The 15,154-nt window shown below is 42.3% G+C and overlaps 1 protein-coding gene across 8 annotated transcripts in view; it reads left to right on the top strand.

Moving 5' to 3' along the window:
* RUFY3 (RUN and FYVE domain containing 3) overlaps positions 1-15,154 on the top strand; it is a 55,965-nt gene that overhangs the window by 4,034 nt on the left and 36,777 nt on the right. The window contains exon 1 of one of the 8 annotated variants that reach the window (XM_040555520.1): positions 2,841-4,430. The exons of 4 other annotated variants lie outside the window; for them this stretch is intronic. In XM_040555520.1, the coding sequence (XP_040411454.1) occupies positions 4,253-4,430 (178 nt within the window). In that variant the 5' untranslated portion in view covers positions 2,841-4,252. Of the gene's footprint in view, positions 1-2,840; positions 4,431-15,154 lie in introns of those variants that run through there. 3 more of the 8 variants (XM_040555517.1, XM_040555524.1, XM_040555522.1) reach the window with 3 other exon arrangements.

The following is a 15,154-nucleotide window of genomic DNA, read 5'->3' as shown; positions in this document are numbered from 1 at the left end:
TGGCACGAGAGGAGGAGTCATGTTCAAAGGTCTGCCAGGAAGAGGTTTTTGCGTATCAGGAAAGAGCATGGGCAGAAAATAGGAAGACCAGATATTTTTTCACTTAGAAGTGTGGGAGCTGCCTTGCTGGACCAGACTGACAGGCTGTCTGATGTATGCAGCAGCCACAAAGAGGTTACATCCTTTGGGAGAAACTTGCACGAACTTGCTCATGATTCATGCTCATCTTACACTGTGATACAAAAGCTTGTGTTTCATCATAATTTGTATCCTTTTTGCGTGAAGTTACCTCTGATATCGTACTCTTTTTCGAGATGCTCTGAGCAGCTATTTTAGAGCTCAGTGGTGCATCTGAGCTGTTACCAACAGTTTCCTTCAGCAGTGGTTCCCATTTGCATAGTACTAGTGGCTTTTTTATGGTTCTGTGGTCTCCTGCAATCTTAAATAACCAGAAATAGTGCAGTCATCTGAAGCAGTAATCTCATTGCCAACTTTGCCTTTTTGTTGTATGGCTGCTGTGCAATCTCTACGCAGCAATCAGGGAAAGGTTTCTCGTAAGGATGCTAAGTCAGCTTGGTTGCAGGCTGGATTTCCTGGCATTGGCAGTAAAACTCCACCCAAAGGTGCCCCCTGGAGTCCAAAAGGTGCTTTGGGGATTTGTTTGTTTTTTATTGCTTAGATCATTTTCATTTCAAAAGCTGAATAAATTAGGAATATTTTCTAGTACAGCTGAGATATGAAATGCTTCTGGCTGGTGAAATCGTTTGCTTTCAGATGGTCCTAAAACACAAACGTTTTTTAAACTGCTGCATTTTATCACCTGTCCAAGCCTCTATTCTGCTTTGCCAACGCGTGGTTAATATTAGAATTTTGTAAGACCAGTCAAAGCCTCCTGACTTGTCTGAGATTCAGAAAGTGGTTGTGTGTTACTAACCTCCTCTTCATTTATACTTACTCTTGGTCCTCTTCTGTCTTTTGACCACTCTTTGAACCTTCCTGAAGCTTGAGCACTCAGTATGGAGTTGCAGGGGATTTTTATCAAGTGCTTTATGAAGTCTACAAATATTTGACACTGTTGCTTTATAAGATTCTTTGTTGATTTGTAGCTTTGAAGCACAGGATGAGGTGGGGGTGTAGGTTTAGTATCCTGATTTCCAGATGGGGTAAAAGGCTGTCAGGTCAGTAAATCACAGGATAGTTCATGTGAGATTTTTGTTTGTTGCTGTTAGTGGGGGGGTTATTGGGTGGGGTGGGGGACATTGTTTGCTTGTTTCATTAGTATATCCTTCATTTTCCAACAGTGCTGTAACTGACATATAGACTTTTTTTTTTTTAAAGCATTCTTGATACTTGTTTTAGCCTACCCTGAAAGTGGTGTTTGAAAGCGAAGTTCTCTGTTTTCATTCTGTGGGAGTAAATTCAGTCGTGCTAAAACTTGAAGACTGCCACATTCTCAGGGCAGGTGAGGAGTTTTTAGCTATTCAAATACCCATATCAGAACTCCGTAAGAAAAAAAATCAACTTGAAAAAGAAATTCTGTACTTGTCTTTTAAAAAAAAAAATAAATCAGTTTTTAGGTATCTGCATAGATGATAATGATTTTGTGCCTTAAGGAGTAGAAGTTTTGTAGAGGTGAAGTAGCTCTGTTTCTTTTAAGCTGGCAGTTGTTCAAAATCTGCTAGGTGGTATGCTCTGTCCAAAGCTCTGCTTTATGTAAGAGATACTAATACACTGAAAATTTTCAGAGCTGGGCAATACTTGGAATTACTTCTGTTTTCTTTAATAAAATATCCCTATGCGGTCTCTGCAGCAGGAACACTGATTGCATAGGGGAGCCTGAAAATGCAACTGAGCTGAAAGGGACAGACTGGCTTCTTTTATTTCTTTATGCTAAGAAGCAGCAAATGGCATAAAAGAAAACGAATAGAGCAGTTGGTTAATTTTTAAACAAACTTCAACTGTGGTCCCACTATATGGGTCATTTGTCAGTGCTGAATCAGTGGAAGACCTTTGTTGTGAAATGGGAGCTGCAGGGTTACACCTGACGTTGTTTGTAGTTTGTTTTTTTTTTTTTTTTTTTCCCAAAGGAAAAAAGTTAGACTGTCAATTAGATATGTCAGATAATAGCTTATGGAATAGCTTATGGTATTTGGTTGATTTTCAAGGGTTTAATTTATTTGCTGTTTGTTCAGGTCCTTTCAAAAGGTAGCAAGAGTGAAGTGAACAGCTGTTCTCCTGTACCTGTTTGCATATGGCAACTTTCACTGGTTTTAAAAGTATTAAAATGTGACTGCTGAAACCAGAGATTGTTGTTGAAAGGATTTATAAATACAATCCGAGTTAAAATGCTGTCAGCGTGGATTATAAAACCCATTCTTTCCTAGGGAGAAGGAACAATAGGGACTGTTGTCATTTGTGAAATAATTCTCCTTTGCATCGCTGTAATAACATGCTGCATGGCTCTTTGTTCTAGTCTAATGGGGAGAAAGAGTTGCTGAGTCAAAATGCTCTGCACCAAGCAGGAAGTTTTCACGGAAAGCAACTGCTTCCTCTTGACTGTTAGAAATAGCAACCACGATTCCTGTTTTTTGCCAGTTTTATGAGTTTCTGGCAGAATAGGTGCTTTTTTCAAAAGGCTGTGTGTGTTGGCATTCTGAATTCTGCATCAAGCGATCAATTATTGTATTTCATATTGCTAAGAAATAGACACGCATCCTTTTGAGTGTTTCTTAAGGAAAAAACATACGGCCAATAACTAAGGTCTCCTGAGTTAACCGTTCACGTGTTTCTATCAATTTGTTTTTTTGGTGAACAGTCAGCTTTCACCGGATTTGTGTGGTGGGGGAGAACGAGGCATCCATTTCAGATGCTACCCAGCTGCTCTCCACAATATCCTCGAGCCACACGGGAATCAGATAAACTAATTTATTACTGCCTCATATCACAGTTCAAGTGGGTGACGATGCTGTGTCAGGAGCCCCGGTTAATCAGTGACCTTAGGAATAAGAAAGGTGCCTGCTGACTTGGGGCCAGCGCAGCTCCTTGTGCCCTAGAGGTGGGGCTGGGGGCACCGAGGGGACTGAGCCGGCAGGACGACACAGTGCTGTCACCTGGTTCTTGAGAAACTGGAAGCCCCTTCCTCTACCTGCTGAGAGGTAATGCTTCTTCGCGGGCCTCACCTGAGCAAGATACCCATTTTCAGATGAGGTTTTTAAGTGTAAGATTGAGTTGAGTGCCTCTCTTTGTGCTGTGCTTCCTCATTGTTCTTCCGTGTGCATGTGCCCTTCTAGAAGAGCTTAATCCTACAGTGCTGGAATGCTTAGCTCTGGGTCTTTTTTTTCCCACGTTGTTTCCCTGAGATGATAAATCCATCCTAAAAATACTTTTATATGTCAGGAATCTTAGTTCCCTTTGAGAATGTTGCGTGGTAAAAAATTAAAATGAAGCTGCGACTTGCGCGCCTCCTGTGAAAACAAAGGTGCTTATTTTTTATTCACCCGGTGCCATCGGGGCGCGTGAAAGGAATACAAACGCCTCTTTGTGTGCCTCGCGCCGCTGGTCTGCGCCTCTCCGTAGCGTGCGGCGTGTCGCGCTGGCTCCCAGATGGACTAGCAGAGCCTGGCGAGGAGGTGCTGCGGATGATGAGCGCCTAATTGCCGTCCCTGCATCAGCAGCCTCTACGAAGCATCCTGGGAATCGCTCGCCCTGCGCTCGGAGCAGCTGATCACATGAGCCTGAATTTTCAGTTCAGTTCATTAGTCAGCCATTTTGGTCAACACCCTGCTTACTGCGCACAACCAATCCTGTCAGCACTCGCTGCCCTGGCTCATCTGGGAAGAAAGGAACCTGCAGCTTGATTTCAGCAAACCTGGATATCCTCCTCTCTGTCCTTTCTTTGTTTTTGTTTGGGTGGTCGTCAGAGGAAGCCCTTCTTTTTCTTCCTCCTGCTTATTTTCTTCTGTTTATAATTTTTTTCATGTTTGATGCGGAAGTCAGATTTTCTGTGGCTGCTTAGGATCAATAGCCTTCGGCATATCTGAAGACAACGACAGTGGTGGAAAGGAGGGAGGAAGAGACGAGCGTGAAGGAGCAGCGTTTTTACCTTGCTTTATATATGAAAAGGCCAAAGCAGTCTGTGCAACCCTGAGCATATCTGTCCTATACTAGCAAGGTATTTCTCCTTTTCTTCTTCAGAAAGCTTTTCTTTTTAGTTTTTTTTTCCCCTTGTTGTTGTTGTACCAGCTGAGTCATCATGTCTGCTCTGACGCCTCAAAGCGACATGCCAACCCCCACCACAGACAAGATCACTCAGGCTGCCATGGAGACCATCTATCTTTGCAAATTCCGAGTGTCGATGGATGGAGAATGGCTCTGCTTGCGCGAGCTGGACGACATCTCACTGACACCTGACCCAGAGCCTACCCACGAAGGTACGGTCCAGTTCTCTGCCTCGGGATCCCCGCAGCCGCCGCATTGTTACGGCCGCTGCACAAGTTGGGAGGGGGTGTCTCTGGGATGAGATGCTCTTGGCCTGCCTGGAGAACCTGGACACCATCTAACGTATCAAAAAGCCAACTCGGTGCTTCAGATTGCTGTTGGAATTTGGTGTGTCCTTTGTAATCCACCCTTTAACAGAGACAGACTTGTGTGGGTTTTTTTTAAGGTGTATCAGGAGAGATCAGGTTTGTGTCTCAGGAAGGAACATACCATGTCGTATATTCAATAACATCTGTAATCACGACTTTAATCTTATAGCTGTATTTGTCAAATGTCAGCTTCTACAGCTGGAGCACACTGTCAAAATACTGCCTTCTGTCTGTACGTGGCCAGTGGGTAGTTTTTGGAAAGCCCCAAGTGATTACGCAGCTATGCTGATTGTCAAGTGATAACACCATCACAAGTCTTGCAGCTCACTTCTGCTGGCCGTGCTGTTGTTTGTTATGGCTTAGAAGCCTGAAATGTGCGGGTGTAACACATCTTGCTTTTTGTTGGAAAAGGATTTGTGATCTGGGTTGATGGTGAAAGCAGTTTAATACCAGGTCAGGTGAAACAACGACTGAAAGCTTTGTGAAAACTGAGGGGAGGAAAAAAAAAAAAACCCAAAGGGCAGCGACGCATTGCCTTATCAGTAAAGAAGCGGGGAAGGAGGAGATGCAAAATTCCTGCAGAAATTCACTGTAAGGTAGCTAGTGCTTCCATGGTCACTTAGCACCAATACTGCTGGGTTCAGAGTGCCCCTTGCCGGATGCTGAGCATCTTTCGGTCATACAGTGAGGGAACTCCATCTTTCATCCCTTTTCCAGTAACTAGTGAAGTGTGTAGTCCCACCAAGTAGTCCTGCTTGACCCATTTGATGCTGGTTTAGCAACTCAGTAATATCTTACTGTATCGCTGTCTTGCTGGATGAGGCAGCTTAAATTGTGGGGAGGACTCGAGCTTTAAACTTAATTCAGTGGTAGCAGCCCTCTGGTTCGTATTTGCTTGCCAAATATGTGGTAGTGGAGAGAGATTTAAACAGCAGAGACTGACGTTCCCTTTGAAGCAAATCCCAGCCTTTCAGAGAGCTGCTGTGGGCTCAGGAAAATGGAGCCAGAGCAGTCAGTACAGGGTGAGCCAAGGGTGCAGTAATTCAGCTGACTTCCCATTTCTATGGTCTTGCGTGTGGCATAGACGTACTCTTGTGTGGCTTTGGGCTTCAGGTTTTTTGTGTTGTTTTAGCAGCATCATCTTGTGTTGGTGGATTGATTGTTACTCTTTGTCCTTCTCCCTCCCTCTGTCTGATAAACAGTAACTGCCCTTTTGGTTTGTCACACTGTGATTAGTAAATGATCTAAGCAGTCTAGGGCTCTTGGTATAGCCTGGAAAATCTTTCTGTAGCACTGTGAGTTTGTTATTTAGGTCCTAGTTCTTGTATGCGTCTTTTTTTTCATTCTTCATCTTCTCACTCTGGCCAAACTCAGGGGGAAGGTAGGCTTAGGTGAATCCAGTTCCTGTAATAAAGCTTCTCTGGATTACCTTTCTGAAACATGTTGAAAGCGTGTCCCTGTAGACTACAGATTGCACTCTTGCATGTTTCTGTAAACAAGGCAAAGGCTAGTATAACCCTTCCCCAAACTACAAAAATAATTGCTTTTTAAACTGTAATTATAGTCACTCTCTTGCAGGTACCAGAGAGAGTTGAAAAATAGCATTCGCTCATTTCACTGCAACATTATTTCATTTGCATGTCAAAAATTAGTAAAAAGAGTGCTCTGTCATAATGACCTTGATGCAGCTATTTATACATCCATAACTTAAGAAAAGTTGCTTGTTGGGAGGGAGAGACTTTTTTTTTTTGATCCAAGTTATGTTTTTAGTAGAGATAAGCTCAGGGAGAAGTGTTCATAATGGGAAAGCTGACAGAGCTTGATCCCTTGTGTTGAAACTGCAGTTACTGCATCAGCACTGCCTCGGTGTCCTCGGTGCATGCCAGGGTTGAGGGGACGGGATGGCGGGGCTTGCAAACACCAAGTGCTTGTCTGAGAGGAAAAGCAAGGGAGCTGGGGCTGGCTTGTTCTGAAATAGCTCTATAACACTGATGCAGAAATGTAGGGACTGTGAAGAAAAAAAAGCCCTAGGGTTCTGCCAAAGGCTTAACAAGAAGTTGCATTTTTTTCCTACGAAGCAAGACATGTAAAATAACAAATTAAAAAAAAAGAATATATTGCAGTTGCACATCCAACGTCCTGCTTGAAAGAAGGATTTGAAGCCCCAGGTTACTGTCCTTCAGTTCCTGCTGCTCCCAGAGAGGTTTTGCCTCCAGCCTCTCTCTGCTCTGCGACCTGCTGTGCCCCCTTCCCCTGCCCACAAGCAGCCATCCCGCCATCCTCCTCCTCCTCCTCCCGCATCATTGCGCTGGGGATGAGCAGAAGCCGTGCTCCTGGCCTTGCATCACAGCCGTCTGCACCCAGAACTGCCTGCCCGTCACGTCACAGCGAGAGGAGGACCTGGGAATGAGGGAGACAGCAGCTCTGGGCAGTGGAAAAGTAAGGAGACAAGACAGAGGGTCACGAACAGAACAGCAGAGAGGATGGGGAAGGCTGAATATGCGATGGGAAAATAAGAGTTGAGTCTCACGAATTTGGACTCGTCGGGGCTGCTCTCACGAGGCGCCCTGTGATGACTCAGTGAATTCCATGGGAGACTGGGGGTCTCCAGTTGCACCTTCTGGGTTCCCTTATTTTATTTTTAAACCAATAACTCTTACAGACTTTACACCTTCAAGCTTTGCTCCCAATTTTTGGCTATGGTGTGAGATTCAATTTCTGTATTTTTAAAGATTTTGTTGTTGTTGTGGTTATACCAAAGGCAGGGCTAAACAAGTAAAATAACAGAAAACTGGATTGCTGCTGAACAAGTAGCTGCAGGTTTTTTTCCTTTCCCATGAAAGGAGACTTGTTAGCTGTTACTTTTATTACTGTTTTTTTATGGATGCTTTAGAGCAGATGACTTAGGAAATAGGGTTTAAATGTAAACAAGAGGAAGCTAAAGGAAATGATTCTTGTTCACTCTGGTTTGATATCCTTCATCAAACCCCTGTGTTTCGATTTCAGTAAGAGAGAGACATCAGAAGACAAGTTTAAATAGTGCCAGATTGTGGAAATACGATGTTAGGGGGAGCTAGAGGCAGGTTGCTGTGCTTCCTGATTTTGCTTTGAAAGTTCCCTAAGCAGAGAGGCAGCTGGTGCTTATTTTTGAGGCCAAACCTCCTGCCAGCCCTTTCCTCAGGAATCTGTTGGCCTTAGCCTTCGCTGGAGTAATCCAACTTGAGGCCAGTTTTGTGCTTGGAGTTGGAGGGACAGGGAGGGAGCTAGTAATTTCAGGACCTAGCGGTAAATACAGTTGTATTCACTGACATTAAAAAACAGTAGGCATCTTCCTGTAGTGATGTTGATTTCCAGTAAAACCAAGCCCAGTTGTGCTGGGAGATGGGTTCTGGTCTGAGAAGAAAATCTGGGGCTGTTTCATTTCTTGCCATAGAGTTGGAGTTTGATAGCATAACTCAGAGCAAAACTGAGTTGTTCCTCAAGTTGGGTAGCAGTAATGCAGATTCATTAGTACAGTTAGCGAGTTTCTTGCAACTGTATGTGTTCAAGATACCATGTAATAGGGATGCTGCAGTTTAACAATGAAAGCATTTCCTTTTCTTTTGAAACAGTTCTTTGGACATGAAATAGGCTTGTTTTGCTATAAAGTATAAGTCTGCTTGGCCTAGAAATATCTATATTTTTAAACAATGGGTCTTAATTAGGAAGTCAAAACTTTTGTTCTATACCAAAGTGATGAGGTGTGGCACTGGTGGCTATTAGACTCTTGTTTGTTTGCAATATATATAACAGTTTAGGCATCCTTAGGGACTGAGGTGTGGAAAAACATCTTATATTTTCTGTTGCTCATTCAAGCATGCATGCAGAGATAAGAGTCAACACAGATCTGAACTTTTGGGGCAACATAGTAAGTGCAAAATGGTCTTGTATTGTTTTACAGCATGGCAAATTTCTGCTTTGAATAATCATTCTTTATGAGGAGCTTCACGTTAGAGCAATGGAAATTTTAATCCTCATGAGAGCAGCTTGTAATTGAGAGCAGAAGGAATACATGTGATAGCTGTATGATCTGAATTGATATGCAGCTATTACAGTATCACTTTTAAAAAAAATCCTATTGTATTTGCTCTAAAATGGGGAATTAGAGCAGTATGTTCATAACATGCAAATATTAAATCATTTTTTCCATAGTATATTTTTTGCTAGCTAAAATTAGCTTTTTCTTTACTTTTTTTTGACCACTAGTTTAAAAGTCTTACTTTCAGCTGCATGTTTGTGTGAGATGCCATGAGTAGAAATTGAGGATTTGCTGTTACTGACAAGTTGTACTTCTATGTGCTCAAACACCTCTTGCCTATTAATCTGTTATTCTGCTTATTAGGTTGTCCTTTAGATTCTACCTTTTCTCTCTATTTTCTCTTTAACTATTTTCCCATCTTTCTTGCATAAGCAGATTCTCAGCACAGAGTTTGCGTGCTGGGGGCTGTGAGAATCGCCTCATTTTCAGTGGGGGAGCTACAAAGCCATTTGGTTTTGTCCAAATTGTGTGCCATAAGGGGCTTGTGCCAGACTGGGCCGCGTGAGTGGGGAGGCTGGGGGCCTGGTGTAAATCATTGGTTTGCAGAGGACGAAAGGCACCTAGGAAGAAACCCTGTGGACTCTTAGTTGGTTTTGGGTTTTCTGCGGTGTGGAATAGGAAGAGCAAACTGTTGAGAGACGTGGAATTGCCCCATGAATTGTGCCTTTCAGACTGCAAACCAAATCCGGTGTAAGCACCCTACTGAGAGTAGCAGCGACCTTTCACTCACTGGCAGAAACCGCGTGAGATTTATTCTTTTGTCATAAAAGTACTCTTCTAATGTGTGAATGGTGGCAGAAACCTCTGAACAGGCCAGAAGTTTGAAGGAGCTTAAAAAAGCATGTGGCTTGCCAGATTGGCAGTTGTGGTACTCTTGGGTCATGCACCCTCTCGACAAGCGTGAGCTGGAGACTGGATTTAATAGAACAAATGCGAAGTCGATTATGTGTGAGATACATGAATTAGTCTGTTAGTAATCCTAGGTCTTTTGAATAGCAGTTAGGTCATGTAATCCAGACAGCACATACTGAAAAGCAATGTGATAAAGATTGTCATCCTGCTGGAGACGAGGAAGGAGATGTCCTGCTTACTGTATTTGCACTGAATCCCATCACAAGCCGGGAAGAGAGCTGTGAAGAAAGAGAAATGACCGACAGAAACTTGACCCTGAACCAGTGGGGAAGGAAGATGAAGCTTTAAAAAGCTCCTCAGGACGATTGGTATTGTGCAGCAGCCCTCAAGTTAATTGGAAAAGAGAATGCCCTGTTAGGTGAGGATGAGATGGATGTCACAACAGCACTTCTCTAGTTTGGGTTTGTTTTAAAGGTTAAACTTCTATAAATATTTTCAACATTGTAATTAAGAAATTGCAATTAAGAGTTGTTTGCTCTCCTAAGCTTGCTCTCTCTAAATGAAGACAGATGAGCCTGGGAAATGTGGAGAAGGTTTACTTCCCTCAGAAATAATGATTCAGAAGTTGCAGAGAAACCCCTTAGGTGTTAACCAAGATGGGAAGTGAAAGACGGAGGAAAAGAAGTAGGGTGGTTTTTCTCTTGTTTGTGTGTGAACTGTCAAGTGCCAAAATAAAATCAAAAGTTTCCCATAGTAGTTATTCATGGCCTCAATAATGGCCTTTAAAAGAATCTCATAAGTGTAAATTTTTTCACTAAAAACACGTAAATGTTACAATTGATGGAAGCACAAACTGTTGGTGCTGCAACGTGAGGTAAAGAAAGAAATTCTGGACAGCTGGATGCCAGGTAAGGTTGCACTGGCTGAGAGGACGAGGATAGGAGGTGGAGCGTAGCAGCACAGGGATTGAGGCAACGTGTGATGTGCGGTTGGAGGAAATAGGTAAAATTAACTGTTATCTGCAGAGAGCAGGCTGCGCCAGCATCAGTCGCGTCAGCAAAGTACAGCTCTGGGCAGCGAGGGGAAGCAGCGGTACCCATGCGCTCGGTGTTCTCCCTGCTGTTCTCACTGGAAGGATAGCCGGCATTTGAAAGCAGGCATGTACCGGTGCAGCAGGACGGGACGATGTGTGTAAGTGTTTTTAGTATCTGTTTTTTTTAACTTTCCCATTCTGGGAATAGCTTGCCCAGGCAGAAATTGCAGGCTGAAGTGAATGGACTTTTTTTTCTGCTGTACGTGAGGCACTCGTTCTCTCTCCCCCCATTTTTATGTAGAGAGTTTAATTTTTTCTTTCTCTTTAAACCACTTGCTAAGTTTTTAATAAATAGTTGCTGTCATTAGGGTCTGCAGGCTGTCTGGTCGCTTTTTGAATTCTGTGGATTTCTTTCAATATGATGCTTAATCTCTTTTTGGCTGTTCCCTTTTCTTCGTTGACTCTGTGAGCCACCTGATTTGCAAAGCTCATATGAAGAAGTTATTTATTACATACCTACATACATACCTTTCTTGACCGACTTATTTTTTTTCTTCTTAAACATATCATACCTAAGGCATTAAATATGGGATAATGCAATTTAAGTAAACATAAGAACATGACTAAAGCTTTCCTTTTAATGGTAAAAGTATTAGTTGCCCATTAGTTGCCCCAATGAAGGACAATGTTAGCCTTAAAGAAAAGGAAGACTCAAGTGCGATTTGTCGTGCATATTCAGTACTTCTGAGAAAACTCTTCCAACTTTCCCTTGTGGGATGCTTTGGCCCAGAAAAGACGAGCAAGTGGTTAGAGCAGCAGACTAAAAGCTAATTATAGGACTATTTGTCTGATTTTAGCCTTCTAATGAGCGCGTGTGTCATCATTTCTTCCATTAGCAGCCCTCTGTAGGACGTGGCTAGTACTTCTCTTCAGGGCACAATGAGACATGACTGACAGTGAAAATATCTGTAACTTACGGTTATATTTATGGTTGCTGTAGAATTTCACTTGCTCTTTGAAGTGCATTTAAGTGAATCTGAGAAGTGCTGTAGTTAGGCTCACGCCTGTTAATAAGGCATGGAGGAGTGGTCTTTTCTTTTCTTTCTGGAGGAAAAAGAAAGATCTTAGCTTTGAATATAGGGTCTTAGATGAAAGGTAGATGTTTGTGTACTTAGAGGAAGAAGGGGAGTCAGGAGAGAGCTACCCTTGTTGCTTGGCATTTTTGTTTGCAGTTTAGTTAGGTTCAGTTCATTTCATCATCGTCCTGATTCCTGCCTATGTTGTCTGGTCATAACCAACTAGTCAGCACTTCTGTAGGTCTTTCTTTAAATACGTTGGCTGTCCTTGCTTCTCTCCTCAGAACTGTTGTCAGTCACAGCAAATCACCAGCACGAGCAGAGGGGATTCGAGACAGAAGTGCATCGAGACAACCAGATTGCACTCAGGCGGTCTCTCTGGTCTTGGCCCTTAGCTGCTGACATGTGCAGTATGTGTCACAAGCCCTGTTGTGAGTGAGCTTAAAAAAAAAAACAAAAAAAAAAACTTTTTTGGTTGGTGAGCAGAACACGAGGGCCATGGGCTAGCTGTATTTCTGTTTGTTTGTAAATCTTCAGCTGAGTTAATGTTTTATGTAAGTGCCTGTGCAAAAACCAACAGATTCGGGTCAGGTCTTTTCATAGCCAAAGAGGTATGATTCACATTTCACTGTTGCTGAGTACTTTCTGGACCAGCCTCTGTTTTCACTTCCCAAAATTGATGCTGTTTGGTTTTTTTTTTTGGCTAATAACTGACTTCTCAGCTTCTCTTTATGCAGTTTTAAGGACTTCTGTGCTTACAAAAAAAAAAAAAAAAAACATCCTGACCTATTTAGTCTGCATTTGAAGGAACTTGATTTTCATATTATGCTTGGAAGCTATTAAAAAAAAAAAAAAAAAAGCGTGGATTCACTGCTTTGTTCTGTGCATCTTTCTTTACACAGAAAAAAATGCTGTAGCTATATATGTAGTTCTGGTTTCTCCATCCTGCTAGTTGTACTCGCAAGGTGTTTACTAATAAAAGTACAGAGGACATGGGCAGAAAACGGATGGGTGGGATGGACTGGGAAACTGTGTGGTGGGGAACTTGCAGTTCCACTTCTAGGCTCACGGTGAATTGTGGGAGTCTACTTGTAGGTGGTATCCCAGCATAGTCTGAGACACTGTTGGAGCTGGTGACACGCATTTCACACTATTTCTTAACGAACGCATTCTGTAAAAGCAGTTTGAAGGAAATAGGTAAGTTTTTGTGCAGTGCAGGTCTTTGGGAACTTGCTCAGCATTTATTAAAGGCCACACGTTCAGCACTTGTTTAGGTTTGTTTAAAATACCCCACGGATGCTTCTACGTATTTGGGAACTCTAGCTGTTTCCTTCTTGTGTGCCACCTGTTCAAAAACCCTGTAAATTGAATCTGGTGCTTTTTTTATCCCTGACCTGCCCACGATGTAAGAAGCCACAATTTGACTTCCCCTTCATGTAGTCAGCTTCAGCATGTAGCATGTTTTCTTGGCATTGTGTAGTAGTGTGGCAAATCGCTGCTGAGCAGTGTTGCCTTTGGACTTCAACTTTTTCATGAAATTAATTTTATACTGGTACATTCTTCCAGGGCTTAATTATAAAAACTTTTGTTTTCTGGGGAAGCGTATCTGCTGGCAATATCTGTTATTCCTGCAGGACTTGTTACAAATTTCAGTGCAGCTGTTAGGTATTGCATATGTCTTTGAGAAATACTAAAACAAACATTGAGATGTGAACAAATTCAGAAGATAAGGTTGGGAGGGGAAGATATTTTTTTGTTACTGTTTTCATACTGTACGCATCATTCATTAATCGACACCTTCTTAAACATCATTGTTAAGAGAAACAAAGTGGTAGCAGGGAGCAGCTGCTTCTTCCTGTACATTAGTTTCCCTGCTCATTGAGATCTGCTTGTATTACTATTTATTTTTTTTACATTGCTAGCAAAAGGATAAAAATGTCCTGAAAAACCTTATTTGACGTGAGATTTGGTAGGCTTTGTGACTGGTTCTAAAAGCGTGGCTAAACTCGTGCTGCTCCGCTGCTGCTGGAGCCATCTTACTGGGGCTGCAAGGGCTTTCTCGCCCCGCTGTGAAGATGGCTCCATCCCAGTGGATGGATCAGCCCAAAGTGGATCTCCTGCTGCTGCTGGATCCAGACTGTCTCTCGTATTCAAACCAGTTAAGATAACTGCTGCTGTGTCGGCCAAGCAGAGAAGAAAATAACTTTACAAAACTTTATTGCTAAAATAATGGATGGGTTTCTCATGATTAATATGTTAATCATAAAAGTGCTTTGGTTCCTTTGTACCTTTGTAAAGAGCAGGGCTGTGTATTTATTCCAGCGTAACACTCTATTCCATAATGCTAATCTTCCTGAGAGTCTGGCTGGAATGAGGCAGCTCTTCGACGGAGACGTAGTCTTGGTCAGCCTGTTTTCTAAATGTGGTGTATGTCAGTTATAACTGATATGTTATTGCTATCATTTTTGCAGAAAAATCAAAGGTATTGAATTTGTCTTGGATTTACTCTGAGGAGGACCGTGGAAACTATCTATTTGCAGTTCTTTGTTACTATTTTGTGTCTTAAGAAGAATTTTTTCCCCAGTCTTGTTAGGGGAAAATTCCAAACAAGTAGAGAAAGCTGTGCAGTGTAAAAGAGGAGATGAAATGTATGCAAACCCTCTGCTAGATGCACAAGGAAATAAACAAAAAATATGAAAGGAGGTGCTAATTAAATGTGTTCCTTTTCCTCTAAATCTGTACGGGTCCCGTAGTCCCTCAGTGCCAATGTAAATTCATGCAATTCTCACGAGCATTTCTCATTAGAAAGAGGCTGAGATTATTGCCTGCAGGGATATGATAGGATAAAATATTTGAGACTGCACTGGACACTGGTTTGCAAGCTTTACGTGGACTACTTGGTAAGGGTTTAAATTAAAAACAAAACAAACAAACAAAAAACCACCCTTCGTCTTTCAATGTGAATTAGGTGGCAATGGTCCAGATGTAGCCAGCTCAGCTGGAAGGTTTCTTGCACCTTTCTGTGAAACATTGAGCCCTAATGTGATGGTGGAGGGGGATTGGACTGCTTGGAATTTGCTGACCGGACATAGTTCAGTTATTTCCCATGTTGGTTAAGAATAATTCCAAGTGACGAGAGTTCAAAAACTGTGTTTTCAGTTTGCAAGCCTCCGTGCCCTTTGCTAACAGCTGTCTTAGTAAGATGGAGGACCAGGGTGGTGTCTGGATACAGAGCAGAGCAAAGACAGGTTTAGAGGAGTAGAGATGTTAAATATTTGGCTTATGCGTGGCCCATGCAGTGCATGTATGCATGTATAGATAGATTTTTATTTTTTATTTTTTGATTATGAGATCTTCCTCAGTGTTTACACTTCAGATAAAGAAAAAAGCCCTCAATATTTGGTGAGAGATCATTCACTGGGGATGTTTGTCCTTGATCTCAGTGTGCAGGTAGGGATTATGGGACGATTAGAATCTGGTTCTGATCTTTGTGCGTGGTGGAAAATGCTATTAAATAAATGGTTGTATG

This window comes from Cygnus olor, chromosome 4 (genome assembly GCF_009769625.2).
Source record: "Cygnus olor isolate bCygOlo1 chromosome 4, bCygOlo1.pri.v2, whole genome shotgun sequence".
Taxonomy (NCBI): Eukaryota; Metazoa; Chordata; class Aves; order Anseriformes; family Anatidae; genus Cygnus; species Cygnus olor.
The sequence above is the reverse complement of the archived record's forward strand: the minus strand, read 5'-3'. Positions and strand labels throughout refer to the sequence as shown.